We start from the raw sequence: 16,758 nt of genomic DNA, 5'->3' as shown, positions 1-16,758 counted from the left end.
CCCCAATCATGCTCAGCATCAGCTGAGGCTTTCAGTTGAAAGAGTAGGTGAGATTCTGAGGTTGGATTGTACCAGAATGCAACCATGCTCTATCACTTGTCCTGAATCACTTCTGTTCCACTGTTTAGGGCATGCAGTATTAAATGACAATATCACCCTAACCGTTTCTCCTAGTGAGACATATAAGGAACACATCAGCATTATTTTTCAATCAGCACTGTGATTAAAATACGGTTATAAAATGAGACAGAGAAGGAGAAATCATTTTAATTCAAGTTCCCCTTAAATTCTCAACTAGCAGCATAATCAAATACTTCGTCATTTTGTAAGCTTCCCCCCTGCCCTTTATTCTTGGTTTATGATGTTAAGCGCTTAATGACAAAGAGGCCAAGCCCACCTGGCTCCTTTTCCAACACACATAAAGGAAATCACCGTCATACTTCTATTTTAACCAAGCATGACAACAAGGTGACTGAGTAGCTTTCCAAACTACCAGAGCAGCAGGCACTACCTTGCACAGGCTGGCGTTAAATCTGCACTTCATAAATTGTGCAGGCTCCTGACCATTTAGATGATCTCTCACTGCAGAATCGGCAGTCTAACACTGGCTCTTCCAAGCATTAAAAATCATCACTCTGCTATCCCAACTCACTGTTCAGATGGGTCTTCCTGAATGCAGCCTTTATTACAACCTCACTGCTGCTTCATACACTGCAGGAATACCATGATTTTAAGTCAGGCGCTCTCTTTCTCGCTTTATTATAACCAAGGGGTCTTACAACGACCCCAATGCTGTTAAAAAGCACAGTGCTTTATAACAGTAAAGCTTCTGGAAAACCCAAACAAAAGACACGTCACCCAGTGACGTCAGCCTATATACAGTTCTGTGTGGTCGCAGCACATAAGCAATTCCATTCTTGTGCCGTTTCTCGGAAAAGCTTTTCAGTAAATGCACTCATGCTGCTCCAGGAGCTCTTCTCTGCAACAAGCCGCCCATCTGCCATCAACAAGTTAAGACTGAGAGAACTAACGGCTGCGGAAAGGAGAGACTGAAGCTTTGATTAACCAGCTGAGCAGTTAAAGGAGGACGAAATTAATAACTTACATTCAAAACTGAGGGAATCGGAGAGAACAGAGAAAATGAAACCAATGCTTTCGAGAGGAATATCCTAAGGAAAAAATAACTCACCCTGCTGGATTCAATTTTACTCAGAAAGCCTGGGACACAGAAAACAGGAAACTGGTCAAAGGCTCCTGCATGTTAGAGCCTTTTACAGACTCACTGCGTTGAGTCTAACAACCGCGACTGAATGCAGCCTCCAATGTGCTCAGAAGAATGGGTAAGTCCATGCATTTATATGTCTTATGCAGTCAACAAGGAATCATGCTTTTTAAAATAAGCCACCAAATTCACATTTTATGAGGTAGATCACTATTAAATTTCTGGGTTTTGAGGTTTAGGTAAAAGCATATACTGCTAATGACAGAACATTCTTTATCCTTTTTCCTAATGGTTTAAGTTGTGTTCTAGTCATACTAACAAGGTTAGGTTTTCTGCAGCAAATGAAAAATAAGTTATATGCAGTGAAATCTCTCGCCATAATGTTATGATGTTTTTTTAAGAGCTCATACATTCTGCTGAAAAATATCCTATCTTCTTGTTTTCCTTAAATTATATTCTGCAGGCTTACATTTCAAGTGGCCATTAGGGGCCCCTATGCTGGCAGCAATATATGCAATGAGTATGGTTTTAAAAATGCTGCCTGCTCTGGGTATGGCGTGTCCACCCAAATGCCGCTGCGAGAAGCTGCTCTTCTACTGCGACTCTCAGGGCTTCCGCTCAGTGCCAAACGCCACAGACAAGGGCTCTCTGGGCCTGTCCCTGAGGCACAATCACATCACAGAGCTCGAAAGGGATCAATTTGCCAGCTTCAGTCAACTTACCTGGCTCCACTTAGACCACAATCAAATTTCAACAGTAAAAGAAGATGCTTTTCAAGGACTATATAAACTTAAGGAATTAATCTTAAGTTCCAACAAAATATTTTATTTGCCAAACACAACTTTTACTCAACTGATTAATCTGCAAAATTTGGACCTGTCTTTTAATCAGCTGTCATCTCTGCACCCAGAGCTCTTCTATGGCCTTCGGAAGCTGCAGACCTTGCATTTACGGTCCAACTCCCTGCGGACTATCCCAGTACGTCTATTCTGGGACTGTCGTAGTCTGGAGTTTCTGGATTTGAGCACAAACCGTTTGCGAAGTCTGGCTCGCAATGGATTTGCAGGATTAATCAAACTGAGAGAGCTTCACCTAGAGCACAACCAGCTGACGAAGATTAATTTTGCTCATTTCCTACGGCTAAGCAGTCTGCATACACTCTTCTTACAATGGAACAAAATTAGCAACTTGACATGTGGGATGGAGTGGACCTGGGGCACTTTAGAAAAGCTAGATCTGACTGGAAATGAAATCAAAGCCATCGACCTGACAGTGTTTGACACGATGCCTAATCTTAAAATTCTCCTCATGGATAACAACAAGTTAAATAGCCTTGATTCCAAGATCCTAAACTCTCTGAGATCCCTCACAACTATTGGCCTCTCTGGCAATCTGTGGGAATGCAGCCCTCGAATATGTGCTCTGGCCTCCTGGCTGGGCAGTTTCCAAGGTCGGTGGGAACATTCCATCCTATGTCACAGCCCTGACCACACCCAAGGAGAGGATATACTAGATGCAGTCCATGGATTTCAGCTCTGCTGGAATTTATCAACCACTGTCACTGCCATGGCTACAACTTATAGGGATCCAACCACTGAATATACAAAAAGAATAAGCTCATCAAGTTACCATGTGGGAGACAAAGAAATCCCAACTACTGCAGGCATAGCAGTTACTACTGAGGAACACTTTCCCGAACCAGACAATGCCATCTTCACTCAGCGGGTAATTACAGGAACAATGGCTTTATTGTTTTCTTTCTTTTTTATTATTTTTATAGTGTTCATCTCCAGGAAGTGCTGCCCTCCCACTTTAAGAAGAATTAGGCAGTGCTCAATGATTCAGAACCACAGGCAGCTCCGATCCCAAACACGACTCCATATGTCAAACATGTCAGACCAAGGACCGTATAATGAATATGAACCCACCCATGAAGGACCCTTCATCATCATTAATGGTTATGGACAGTGCAAGTGTCAGCAGCTGCCATACAAAGAATGTGAAGTATAATATCTACCCGTCATCAAAAATTACATCAGATAAGTAACCTATTTTACATAGTAGGGGATAAATACATACCTAATTTTTACCAATGGTGACATTAAGCCTAATTTTCCAAACCAAGTGGAGACTTAAGTTTTTGAAGTGTTAAAGTATTTTTAATTTTTTTTAATGAACCCATATTTTAAGTGTTATATGAAGCAAAACTCATATTAATTTGCACTCTTGTTGCAAAGTCTAAAAATGCTTACTTCAAAATAAGACATTTCATGTGTGTAATTATTATATACTATCATGTGTAAACATTTACACTAAGGTCTCCATATGCTATTTTTTTCTACCGAAAACAGTTTGGAAAGAAGCTACTGAGCAGATAAAGATATGGATCAATACTTGTTAGATCACTGCTCTCCATCCCAAGAACCACAACTGGCTTGCTGCTTAAAAGGAGGCTTAGCAAAGTTCTCTTCTATGATAATTTGGTATTTACTCAAATCTACAATTTACTGCCAGTGTGGGAGGTAGAATTTCATGTATGCTGAAGACTGGTAAATATTAAACACTCTTCCTCCAGAGTTCTTGCCTGGGTCAGTAGATACTATCAAAGTCCACATTATGAAATCAGAACCCATTATGTAATTCTAATAAGCCGAGTGACTCTTTAATGTATTTAAACAATGAATCCAAGTGATTGTGAAAAGGTCTCATTACAATGAAATCAATAGTAAATAATTACACTGACTTCACCTCATATATCTCTAGTTTGACTTACAATGGAAATGTTGATTTTTGTGGCACTTAGACAATTTTTTAAACTAATCTAAAAATCATCACTTTTACTAATTAGTTTACTAAATCCTATATTTACATTTATATGTGAAAACAGATTTAGAAATTATTTTGGAGACAAAGAGGAAACTGGGTCCATTTAACAATCCTGTGACCTGCTCCCTGTAGTCTGAAAGCACACACACAAATTCTCTCCCTCCTTCCACAATCAAAGATGCCTTGACAAAGGGGTTTAAACCTCTTTCTTCTGCCTTTTCCTGATCTTCAAACCTCAAAAAGCCAAATTAAAAGTAATTGGCTAGCAAAAGAATATACCAGAATACAGTACAATGGAACCAAGAAAAAAATCACTTTCTAAGTATGATATGCTAAAATTTGACTATTTAATAAAGATACATATCCACACTGTAAGAGCAGTTCCTTCTAAGTGAGGGGAACAACATCTTACTGAGGCAAGCTTTCTCATGGGAGAACACTCTACATGCCTATGCAGCCACACAGTGGTAACTCGAAGGTGGCAAGGATGTGAAGGGATGAAAGGGAAAGACAGCATTTTGAAATGTGACCAGCAGAAACAGTTTAGCTTAAGTTAAAAGGCAGCCAAGTGTGAGGCAAAGGTTAACTACACAATCTGCATCAAACAGGGGAAGACCCTGGCATGTGCCTCTGAAAAGGAGAGAGAGTGTTAACAGAAACATTCCATAATTAACAAGTGATAACGATGCCACACACTACGTGCATAAAGCTGCCATAAGTATTTCGTTTGATTATGATTTCTACAAAGAAACTAAGACATATTTGGGATTTAGATGCAAGTCACCAATCCATACTGAATTTTTCCATAAACAAGGTTCAATGTATGTAGTAGCAAAACCCATTAGACTACTGACTTGATTTTAGAAAAATGAGCATTTTCACAACTGACATTTAATGTATGTGAAAAAAGGCTTATATCCTTAGAGAAAACCAATCATTTAAAAAAAAAAAAAAAGGTTATCTTTTCCTTAAGATGACCATTAACATGATATCCTTCATCCAAAGCATATTTTCCTCCCAGGATTGAATTGAAAACATGCTAAGACTACAGTTTAACTCACGAGATTTAACTGTAATTTTTTCTTCTTTAATACTAAAAGAAGGGTGTCTTCTTTAACACATTTCAAAGAAAATGTGTCTTAGTAAAAAAGCAGATGAGATCACAAATTAAGGTAAAAATGTGCTCTATTTTTTAAGGTGGATAGTTTGGCAAAGTCTCAGCCCAGCTGTGTTGAGCTGATCTTGAGCGGTGAGCATTTCATTTCTTGTTAAACCAGACTCTGGGCCTGCCTGGGCAGAGACAGAAGCTGACTTTACAGCAGAGAGCACAGCTCACTACTTCCCCATGGAGGAGCTGGATCAGAAGCCCAGTACAAATGAGAGCTCCATGAGCTAAAATTTACCAACCCACTTATCAGGGTAACCATGGCCATTCGTCAGGGCACAGCTTTGTCACAATATAACTGTGCCCTGAACACAGACTCCACTAGTCCTGAAGGATAGCACTGGAGTCTTTTCCATCATTTCATCCACAACCAATATTAATTCAAATTGTGAAGGATGAGAAATACCGGCTGAGAATTCCCACATTAATCTTAAAGATTATAGTTAGTAAAACAGACCACCAACTGACAAAATCCTTAATGGATGCAGAAATGTAAACTGGAAAAGCAAGCCATTCATTAATTCCAGGGAATAGCATAGCAAAGCCATGAAGGAATACTTTCCAGTTGAAAAATATAAAATTTTTTGCCCTCCATTTTTTTTTTAGTAATGCTGTCAGAGAAAAGTAAGTAACAGTGCCATATAACATTTTCCTTTTCATTTAAAGTGCAAACTTCCCTTTTCAATCGCCTGTAGAAGGCAGGATTCCATTTAATTTTGGCCTATTTGTGTTTCAGTATCAGCACAGGTTTGAAGAGGAGACTGTTAGTCATCTGTGCTCTCTTTACCAACTGGCTAGGGTAGAAGAGCATCACAGCTACACTACAGATCCTGGTAAAACAACGTTAGGGCTTTTGTTTTTCAGTGTAGTCCTATCTTCTTCAGCACTTCCCCTCTCCCACCAACTCCAGCCTTTATTCACTTTCAAGGTTAGAGGAAAATGACCACTTAATCAAGAACCAGAAAAATAATTAAATCTCTCTGGAAAAAGAAAAGCTACGAAGGCTGTGATACTGTACCCACCTAGTAACTAGAGCTTGTTTGGAATCGTTTATATTCATTTCTGTAGCTTGCCAGGGATCTCAATCACTTTTCTGAAATGAGAGTGGGCTGATAGATTTGCAAATCCACACACAACTCAGAGAATACCCACTGCCAACATCAAATAGCAAAGATACTAATTTTTTAAGCCAAAAATCTGCACTAACACATGTAATTTCTTAATGTGCCTAAGTTAATTTCTATACCAATTCAATGAATGGAATTGATTGAACTTTCCAACTCCACTAATTATTAAAATCCATCTGCTTATTCTAATGCTAGTCACCAAGAGCTAGGCTCCATCTTTCCAATAAAAATGAGCCTTCTGTATCTCTAGGTCCAAAACCTAAAAATCAAAACAGGCATATCATTTTCTTAATGCATACTTCCTACACATGTTATCAGGGAATAAAAAGCTATATAATGCCCCATCCTCTCTCTAAAATGTGGATATCTATATGAAATTTTAAAAGAGTATTTTTAGAAGCTTAGCTCCTAATAGAGCAATACAATGACAGAACTGTCTCAAAGGTCTGTTTTGGGACATGATTTTCTTAACTTATTGGCTAAAGAGTTTCAACCAGAAAAAGACTAAGGATGATAAAGGTCATCCATAGATAATTAAATATTTCTGTTCTTAACCTAGGGCAAACTCATAGTGCTTGAATATAGCCAAAAACAAATAGAAAATGGCTGTTAAGCATTCATGCAGCTATTACAAACATTTAGAAACATCTGCTACTCCTTCAACTAACCTATTCTTCCTTGGTAAACTAAAACAAGTCTGATATATGGGATGTTTGATGAACCCTCCTATCAACAGTGAGACTGCACACTAAAAGTACAGTCCAAACATATTGTGTTCAATTACCTTAAGAGCCCTTTTTTTTTCTTTTGGCTGGGAAGTGGGCAACTGGGTTGGGGGTTGGGACAAAAATACTATTATACTGGGGGCTGGGGTGGGGGTGGTAACAAAGTGCAGTGTACAGGAAAGTTTTGTTATTAAAATTGTGTATACTGTACAAAGTGAATGTCTTTTTTTTTAAGCTTTTCCTTGGTAGGCTATCAATTCTGACTCATGAAATTTAAAAAACCATTTGTGACAGATACAGAAACCTTAAATGAACATCTGCTTTGTACCATATTTTCCACAATGCCAAATGTGCCAGTTGAGTAAAGGGCAGCTAATCAACTGTCTTCATTGAGAGACAGGTTAAACTAAGCTAAGAAGAAAGTAATGCGTGTGGGGTGTGGGTGGGGGGTGTGGACAGGTGGGGAATTGTGGAGGGTGGGGAGTGAGAGGCCTAGCTAAAAAGCTACCATGCCAATTCCTAACAGTTATACATTAAGAAGTTGCTCTGTCACAAGTCTTATCAAGTAGACAAAACAGCTATCCGTGGGAATCACAGGGCCTAAGGTTGGCTGCCATCTCCCATTCTCTCTAAAAGTAGACTGCAATCACAGCCTGGAAAGCTTCAAAAAGGTTGCCTCTACCCAGCAAATGGCAACTTAGCCTTTACCTTGGGGGTCCATTGGCGGGGACAGATCCCAGCAGCACTTTGCATATCACCCCTGAGGGATGTCCACAGATGTTGACCATGCTGGGATCTCTAGGATCCCTACATGACCCACTCTATCCCAGACACCAACTCAGTAAATAGGACTATGGAAAGGGAAGGCAAGATTTTCAACTAGTGTTCCTTGCTTGGCATAAATACCCTCAGAACAGGATGCTATGCTTGGGCAGCACTGGGGGCAGAAAGTGCCCTGGTCTCAAGGAACTGCCTGCAAGTAGCTGCCATACTTGCCAGTGTACACTTACTACTTCTTCAGGTCCAGAGCAGTGCAGCAGGACCAGATAGGCAGGAAGAAATAAGGCCACCCTTTTCATCCAGGGATGAGGGGATCAGAGAAGCTAGGAGAGCAATCACACACAGAATGTCAGCAACAATGAGAGCAGAGGCAGGAAGGAACCACAGCACAAAATTTTACTGTTAAACTCATCCATTATGCACTAGAGGGCACAGGTGATAGTGGTTTCAAATTGCACAAAGGACTGAATTCCTATACTTTATGGAGTTAAAAAAGCTTATTAACCTAATTGTCATACATTTAAATCTTAAAAATCCCTTGTAAAGCTACATCTCACTTCTTTATCAGTTATTTTAATTAGTTTTGCCTGTATGCCACAGCATTCTCAGGTTCCCACTCAAATTTATAATAGATTTCTTCAAGGTCTGTTTCAAGTGATTTTTTTTCCCCTTTCTTTAAATATATCTAACCAGCTGGGTACTCAAATCTCCCTTAGACAGAATGTACTACAAATTGTCTTTCACAAAGAACGAAGGGAAAGAGAGGTGAAAAATCACAGCTATTCCTAACATTTCTCCTCCTCAGCATGAGTTCCTCCACACTAGCCAAAGTTTTGGGAACACTCCTTAGGGACTAATATTGAGCCTCCCTTCCGCTATCCAAAGGGGACATTAAAGAGGAAGAAATTTCCAAAGGAAAGTACAATGAGGCATCCTATCATGCAAAGTTTGAAAATTTAACGTGCACCATCCCTTTATACTTGGAGACCTAAGAGCAAAGTCTAGCACATGGCCTCCAACTCAGGACTGCCAGAAACCCAACATGAAGGAGCATCTGCGAACAATTACCCTGGAAAGCAGGGGCCAATGACTCTACCACCACCCTAAGAGAGAAGATTCCTTCCTCATGTGAGAACTAGATTTTAAAAGCGCAGTCCCAGAGACAATACCCAAAGTCTTTTTACAACTTTCAAGACACTTTACCAAGAACTATAGTAAAGAGATATAAAAATGTCTTAACTTCCACTGAGTATCCTTTCAAAATTGTGTTCAGAGAACAAGAACTCCATCTTTAGGTTCCATATTTTTATTAAAAAAAATACACACACGGGCACGCACGCGCGCACACACACACACACCACACATGCATGCATAATATAACTTAAATATAACCTCTAGACTACTTCTTTGAAAAATCAGACAAAAACTCTACAGCCCATTTATATTAGCCCACCTGTTCATCATCAGGAGAAACGAAAAGCTCCTCTTAGACTAAAAAAACATTTCCCATGGACTAGCTGCCAAATACAAAAAGGGAAACTGCTCAGCACCTTAAATTTTGACAACTATTTATTTATCATTTACATTTAACTTAATTCTATCAAGTCAAGGAAACTTACTATAATACATTCCTATGTACAAAATGGTTGAAATAGGATGTGAAAAGCTCAGAAGCAGGGATTCTTAACTCTAAGGGCCCAGGATATGTTTCATGGAATGCAAGAAGCTCCTGTAATTATAATGCAAATATTGCATGTATGTCAAAATAGTTCACCAGATTCTAAAGGGTATTGGTAACTAACAAAAAAGCCCTAGTAGAGCATTGAAATAGTTCTTTCAAATTATACTACCTTGGCCTTGATATTCCTGGTGGCTAAGGAAAAGAACAAAACCAAAAGCTTTCATCTGATAAAAGAAGCACACTACTTTATTCGGGGGAAGAGTTATTTAAGTGCAAAACCATGTTAATTACTTATAAAATAGAACCAGCTGTAGGATCAGTAAGAAAAAATGTAGTACCTCCAAAGAGGTTCTGAGGAACAGGTAGACTTGTTCTTCATGTCAAGCCTTGAAAAAGCTAAGAGTGAAGAAGCCTACATAAGCATGTTGGCCTATAAAGTCAGCAAGATAGAATGTGCACCTACTTGGGAGAGTAGTTCACGTTTCCTTCTTATCACATCCCTAGGACCCAAACAACAGTGTTCCATCACCTAAGGAACACCCAGTAAATATCTGCTCCATTCTAAGAGTTCTGGATGAGGAGTACAATTTAAAATTTAAAATTATTCTACTACACCAAGAATGAAAAGATGCACATTTCATGTATCATCTCTAGTTGTGCCGATGATAATTATAAATGTTCTCCTTGGATAAGATGTCCCTAAGATGTTAAAATTTTCTAAGAAAGAATAGATTTAAAAAGATAAAGCATTCACTGGTCTGACAGCTGACAGCAATTTAACTGTTCCTTTAACATTTAATTCATTCTATACCGTATTAGAATATTAGAACAACTACTTAGATTTTTAAGAGGAGTAAAGAGCATAGTGATTAAGAGACCTCCACACTTGGGTCTATGACCCTGGACAATTCTTTAACCTCACTGTGCCTTAGGCTTCTCATCCTTACCATGCAATTAATAGTATTAACAACCAAAGTGGAATTTAATACATGCAAGGTACTGAGAACAGGCTGGAAGAGAATAGATGTTCAATAAATGCTTCCTATTTTAAAAGCCGTATGTGGGGGCACTTGGGTGGCTCAGTCAGTTCTAAGCATCTGACTTCGGCTCAGGTCATGATCTTGCGGTTCGTGGGTTTGAGCCCTGCATCTGGCTCTGTGCTGACAGCTAGCTCAGAGCCTGGAGCCTGTTTCAGATTCTGTATCTCCCTCTCTCTCTGACCCTCCCCTGCTCACACTGTCTCTCTCTCCCTCTTTCAGAAATCAACATTTTAAAAAAATTAAAAATTAAAAAAAAAAAGCCATATGTGGAGAACTCAATGAAACAGACCCATCAAGCAGAGAATATAATCATATTAAAAACATGTCAAGACCTTTGTGTTACTCCATGAAACTCCTTACTTTTAGTCTTACTTAAATCACTAAGTTAACTTACGTGATAGTATCCAAAATAAAGATTAATAATTAGCAAAACCTTTTAAAAAGCCAATAGCCTATGTACACATTTTGTATCTAGAATTGATATAAAACTGACCACATTATCTCACAGTCAAGTAATCTGCTTTATAAAATGTATCATAATATCATGTCTGGTATTACTCTGGTTTGGCTTTATAAATCAAGGCTAAATTTCAAAAATAGATTCCCTAATTCCAAAATTTTTTCTATGTAAGGTAGTCACTCAAAATCCAGTGATATCTCTTTCCCTTGTTCAATAAAACTATATAGGAGAACATATACAATTCATTATTATAAACAGATACCATCTTTCAAAAGAAATATGAAATAATCCCAATGATATTTCAGCTTTTGGCAATTCTATTCAAAATATATGGCTAAGGATTAAGGATCACTATTACGTTTATTTCTTTTGCTTAGAAGAAAATATACTTCAAGTCTACCAAATCTAATCTAGGAAGTAAAAAGGCCATCCAATTGTGGCAGATTTGGTTCCTGGGCAGATTTGCCAGAATTACTGATAATGAAGAGGAGGCAAACATACAACTTCAGTTCAGGTCACGATCTGGTGGTTTGGGAGTTTGAGCCCCACGTTGGGATCAGTGCTGACAGCTCAGAGCCTGAAACCTGCTTCATATTATGCGTCTCCCTCTTTCTCTCTGGCCCCTGCCCCTTCTCTCTCTCTCAAATAAATACAGCATTAAAAAAAATTTTTTTTAACACAAAGATAACCTGTTAGTTTAGTGCACACAGAAAAGTTATGTTTCATGATTACTGCTGATCCTCCATATTATCAACATATTAAACATAAAGTTTCTCAGAATTAACCCATCTGAATGAATACACTCATCATCAGAAACTGCAGATCTTATGGCTCCAATTTTTTAAAACAAAGAACTGTTTTCACGGACAGTCTTTCCAAGATCATGATCCAGTTTATCCAACAGTTTACCCAGCTGCAAAATGATCCACAAAATTTGGGAGACACCATTAGAAACACAATGCCTTATTATCCAAGTTGTCTTCTCAGTCTACCTTTCCCTTTGTATAGATTCAAGTATCAAATGTTTATTCACTTTGTTTTTACTTTCAAAACGCCAGAAACTCCAGCCATTTAAGGATAGTAACCTTTTTGCTTTAATAATTAGCATTCACTCAAGCTCTCTGATCAAATAAAATCCCCAAGAGCTTTCACATCTTTAATATGAATAGTTATTCTGCTGGTTTTTTATTTTAGAGTGAGGAATGTGCCTTGGGGCAAAGAGCACATGAGCATACAAGAGGACATGGTTGTGAAAATTTCAGAAATGTATAATTCTTGGGGTAATGAAGGCCATAATCCTTACTTCCCTCATCTATCCTCTAAAATTTTATACCAGTTTTGTCAGGATTCCATAGACTGGTCACAAAAACACTAATCTTTTATGTGAAAGTATTTTCTGACAGGTTTTGCTCCCAAGAGGAAAAAAGACACAACCACTAGGCACTGGTAACACCAGGCAGGGCCACCGCATGTGTCAGACATTAAGAACTCTGTGCAGAAGTGACCCTGAAGTGCTACTTCTCTCTGATCAAACTCCCTACTTTTTCCTGGAAATTCACCAGGGAAAAAAATAATGGCGGTGAAGAACAAAGAGTAAAGAATTTACCAATCTTAACACACTCTTGTAGGCATCTCAAACACCGCCACATCACCATCTCCTTCTTTTCTCCTGACAATCCCTTCAGGCCAATGTGTGCAGAACTGCTCTGACACTTGTCATCAACTTCCAACAACTAAAAGCCATTTTGTTATTGTGTTAAAACTGCCAGTCTAACATTTACCTATTACTCTCCATGAAAACCTAACAGCAGGTGGTCAGGAATTCTCTGTTTCAAAGCAGCATTCCTAAAGTGTCAAAAACTACCACAGTGCATAAGTGATATCACCCATTTTGTGTTTACTTAGAATTAGATGTGAGATGAATTACAGATCAAATGGGAAGAAATGAACAACCATAAAGAGTTTAAGTGACATCTAGCTACCTGACATGTCCACCAAATAGCAACATCAAAAATGACAAAAACTATCAAACATATTTTGTAAAATACACAAATCTACTAGTTTCCCAAAACATATAACCAGTATTTTGAAGAGCTCACCTTTTAAACCTATGTCGATTTTTAAACATATACAACACTTAGTTTAAATTAAAGGAGGTATGGCCTGGGAATGAGATAAAACCTATGAAAAGCTATCTGCTTTATTATGATATCAACTAGCATTTAAGTTAAATGAATTTCAACTTCTGATATCAAATGGAATTGAGACCATTATATATACAACACAATTTGGGAAGGGGAGAGCTAGGAAAGATTGATTCATTTTTTTGATATGTTAAAATCAAAATGTTTATTAGCCATTCAAGTAGAGATGACAAGTTCAGGGTTGAGATCTAGACTGGAAATATAAGTTTTGAAGTCATCATCAGTAAACACAGGTATTTAAAGTCACAAGACTCAATGACATTACCAGGAGAATGAGTGTAGATAGAGAAGAGACTTACAGAAACACACTTTCTTCCTATACCAGTCTGTGGAATCTACACAGTATCTATCAAACGGCAGTCAACAAAAAAGGAGGAGGAGTTTCAAGGGCAACAGCCCTTCAACATCAAAGCCACTTGAGCAAAGCATACTCTATTGGAAAACTAATGGGACGAAGGTCAGCTTAATTCAGGAAAATGATCTTAAAACATTATCAAAAAATTTTGCCAATTAAAGGTGTGCACATACCCTGCTTTAAGAAAAATGATTACTGCATAACAAGTCCATCACTCATAGATGATGTTCTGAGTATATTCTCCATACCAAGTAGGTACTAGAGATGGACTTGCCCTCAATGAGGTCAGTGTAATAAAGAACCAATGAAAGATCATGGGACAATCAGAAACGCAGTTACATTTGGGAGGCAAATGTACAGGTCATGTACTTGGAAGATAGTAAAATATTCACTAAAAAGGTAACTGTATAATCTATCTTTGATAGTGGTATGAATTACAAAGTGTGTGTTGATCAAAACTCATCAAATAGTACACTTAAAATCTGTATATTTCACTGTGTACATTTCCAGGAAAAAACTGAACTCCAGTTAATGAAATGTATGCATGTTGCACTGTTTAGTGGTGAAGTATACAAGTGTCTGCAACTGACTTTAAAATGCATCCAAGCAAATAAGATGAATATAGGGACACAAATATATGATAAAGCATCTAAGAAAATGTTAACCACAAAATCTAGGAAATAGGTATGTATATATATCTTGATGTTCATTGTGTATCTCTTTCAACTTCTCTGTATGTATGAAAATTTCCTTAATAAAATGTTAGGAGGAAAGGAAAAACATAACTACAATTGTAATTTATGGCATTGATAATCTAACAAACTATTCCTCTCAATGAGACCTACAGTGGTACTAGTGGTTAAGAGCTTAGACTATAGAGCCAGACTAGGTTCAAAATATAGCACATCTGCTTAGTACCTGTGAGACCCTGAGCCATTTATGCCTTAAGAGTACAAAACTCATGCTCTGAAGATTAAATGGGACTATATGTAAAACACTTGGAACACTTCCTGGCACACAGTAAGTGCTAAAGTGTGAGGTGTATTATGATGATGATGATGATGACGATGAAGACTACAACGACTAAACATTTTAAATTATTCAACAAGTACTACTTCAACTTCCACTATATGAGATAAAACAATACTCCTTAAAGAATAAAAGAGAAATCAGCCCAAAAATGTGAATTGGACAGTGCTACTTAGATTACTAATACCCAGAGAACACAGAGGGCATTCAAGAATGTAACAAAGGCTTTACCCTTGCTACAAAAAGTACCACCAGGATTTCAATACGGTGGGTACAGGGGTAGCCAGAACCATCCATGTGACACACACTACCATTAAGTGCAGCTAAAATGAGCCAAATGACAAGGGACTCTGGGACCAGAAAGGGTGTATATATTTACATGGTCAGCAAGAGCAGCCATTCCAGATCTCTGGAGATGGCTGGGGTATGATAATCAAAGCAGTGATTTAGAAAAAAATGTATTCTGGCAATTTTTCTTGCTTTGCTGAGAAAAAAAAAACCCAGAACTTTGACTATCAGAAAGAACTGCTAAGGAAGAAGGATTAAGGGAAAGAGAGATTTATTTAAAGGAAAGGCAAAGGCTAAGAACCAACGGTCAGCTGAAAAAAGGACAAATGGCTCTCTGTAAGAGCCCTGGACAAGAGAAATGGGCAGAAGGTTAGGGTATGAGGGGAAAATATGTAAGAAATCATTCATTCAGCAGGATGCAATAAAAAAGAGTGTCCAAGTTGCCATGTTAAATCTCAAGGTTTCACTATTTATCTCCAATCTACAACAACTTTCTGAAAAGATACACAGTTTTTCCATGTTATCATTTTGCGGCTTTTTTTTTCCCCAAGTGTCAATAAGGACTTCCTCTTACGAATTAGGCATAGAAAAGTCAGGTTTCCACCTTGAAAAGCATAAAGCAAAGCCCTTACTAGGGTCCATTCACTCTAGTAAAACCTACCCTTTTTAAAACCACTCTTATTCATAAAGTGATCACATTTTCATAAGATAAAGTTTTAAACTTTTAAAACAATAATTTCTGAGTCCCTAATGTGGTGCAAATATTAAAAAGAAATGCAGGAGCACAGTGTAGTGACAACCTGTTAATTTTACTCTCTCACATACTACAATAGAATCTTATTATAAGGCTTAATTTGTTACTTTCATATATAAGAAGTTCATTAATGGCTTTACTGTTAGAAACCTCAGTGGAACTGCTGTTTTTGTTAAAAACTATGTGGCATGGCTGCCAATACAATCTAATAAAAGCCCAGACCGTTATCTACCACCCAACTTAATAAAAGAAATTAAAGATGAAACATGACATCTTACGGATTACACTTCACAATAAACAAGTTTTAGTATTTCAGAATCCCTCCATTCCCTATTCAGATTTAACTCTATCATAATCTTTAGTTCCCTTCCATAATCAAATACTTCCTCCTTCTTTAGAAATACCCTTTCAGGAGCGCCTGGGTGGCTCAGTCAGTTAAGCATCTGACTTCAGCTCAGGTCATGATCTTGCAGTTCAGGAGTACGAGCCCGACGTCTGGCTCTGTGCTGATAGCTCAGAGCCTGGAGCCTGCTTCGCATTCTGTGTCTCCCTCTCTCTCTGTCCCTCCCCCACTTGTGCTGTCTGTCTCTCTCAAAAATAAACACTAAGAAAAAAATTTTTTAAGAAATACCCTTTCAGAAATCACAACTATGAAAGCTCTTCAGTAGGTCTCAAATAAAACAGACATTTCATTTTTTCTCCATTTTCATTAAAATCCAGACTAGCTAATTTCTCCACTTAGCTGAACCATGAAAGTTATCAGACATCCAGACTTTTCCCAAGACTTAACAATTCTAGATTAATTCTGATTGAACAAAAGTAGGGGGAAACCCAAATGGGGAGAAATCAACTCTGGTTGTTTTTTCCAACTCTTCCTTCTAACAAGAAAAGGGACATGCTGTCCTCTCTGCTAAGAGTGACAGAAAGAGTGGAGACCTTGTCTCATCCACCAAACACTATATGAAGTGTGGGTCCTCCACGTACCTCTAGGGAAGTGTCCACAACTAAGAACCACTGGTAAAACACCATTCTAAGCTTTGAAAAAAAAAAAAAAAAAAAAAAAAAAAAAAAGAAAAAAAAAAAAAAAGAAAAAAATTTAGGA

General features: G+C 38.0%; 2 protein-coding genes across 4 annotated transcripts in view; one reads left to right on the top strand and one right to left on the bottom strand.

The window, feature by feature from the left end:
- Positions 1 to 16,758, bottom strand: part of CTNNA1 (catenin alpha 1) — a 173,827-nt gene that overhangs the window by 53,899 nt on the left and 103,170 nt on the right. The window lies entirely within an intron of this gene.
- On the top strand, positions 1,025 to 3,798 carry LRRTM2 (leucine rich repeat transmembrane neuronal 2). Its single transcript, XM_077768726.1, has 2 exons — positions 1,025 to 1,340; positions 1,686 to 3,798. The coding sequence occupies exons 1-2, from the start codon at positions 1,337 to 1,339 to the stop codon at positions 3,230 to 3,232; spliced, it is 1,551 nt and encodes a 516-aa protein (XP_077624852.1). The 5' UTR covers positions 1,025 to 1,336; the 3' UTR covers positions 3,233 to 3,798.

Source organism: Crocuta crocuta, unplaced genomic scaffold (genome assembly GCF_008692635.1).
Source record: "Crocuta crocuta isolate KB4526 unplaced genomic scaffold, BGI_CrCroc_1.0 scaffold64, whole genome shotgun sequence".
Classification (NCBI taxonomy): domain Eukaryota; kingdom Metazoa; phylum Chordata; class Mammalia; order Carnivora; family Hyaenidae; genus Crocuta; species Crocuta crocuta.
Note: the sequence above shows the minus strand (reverse complement) of the source record. Positions and strands in the feature narration are given on the sequence as shown.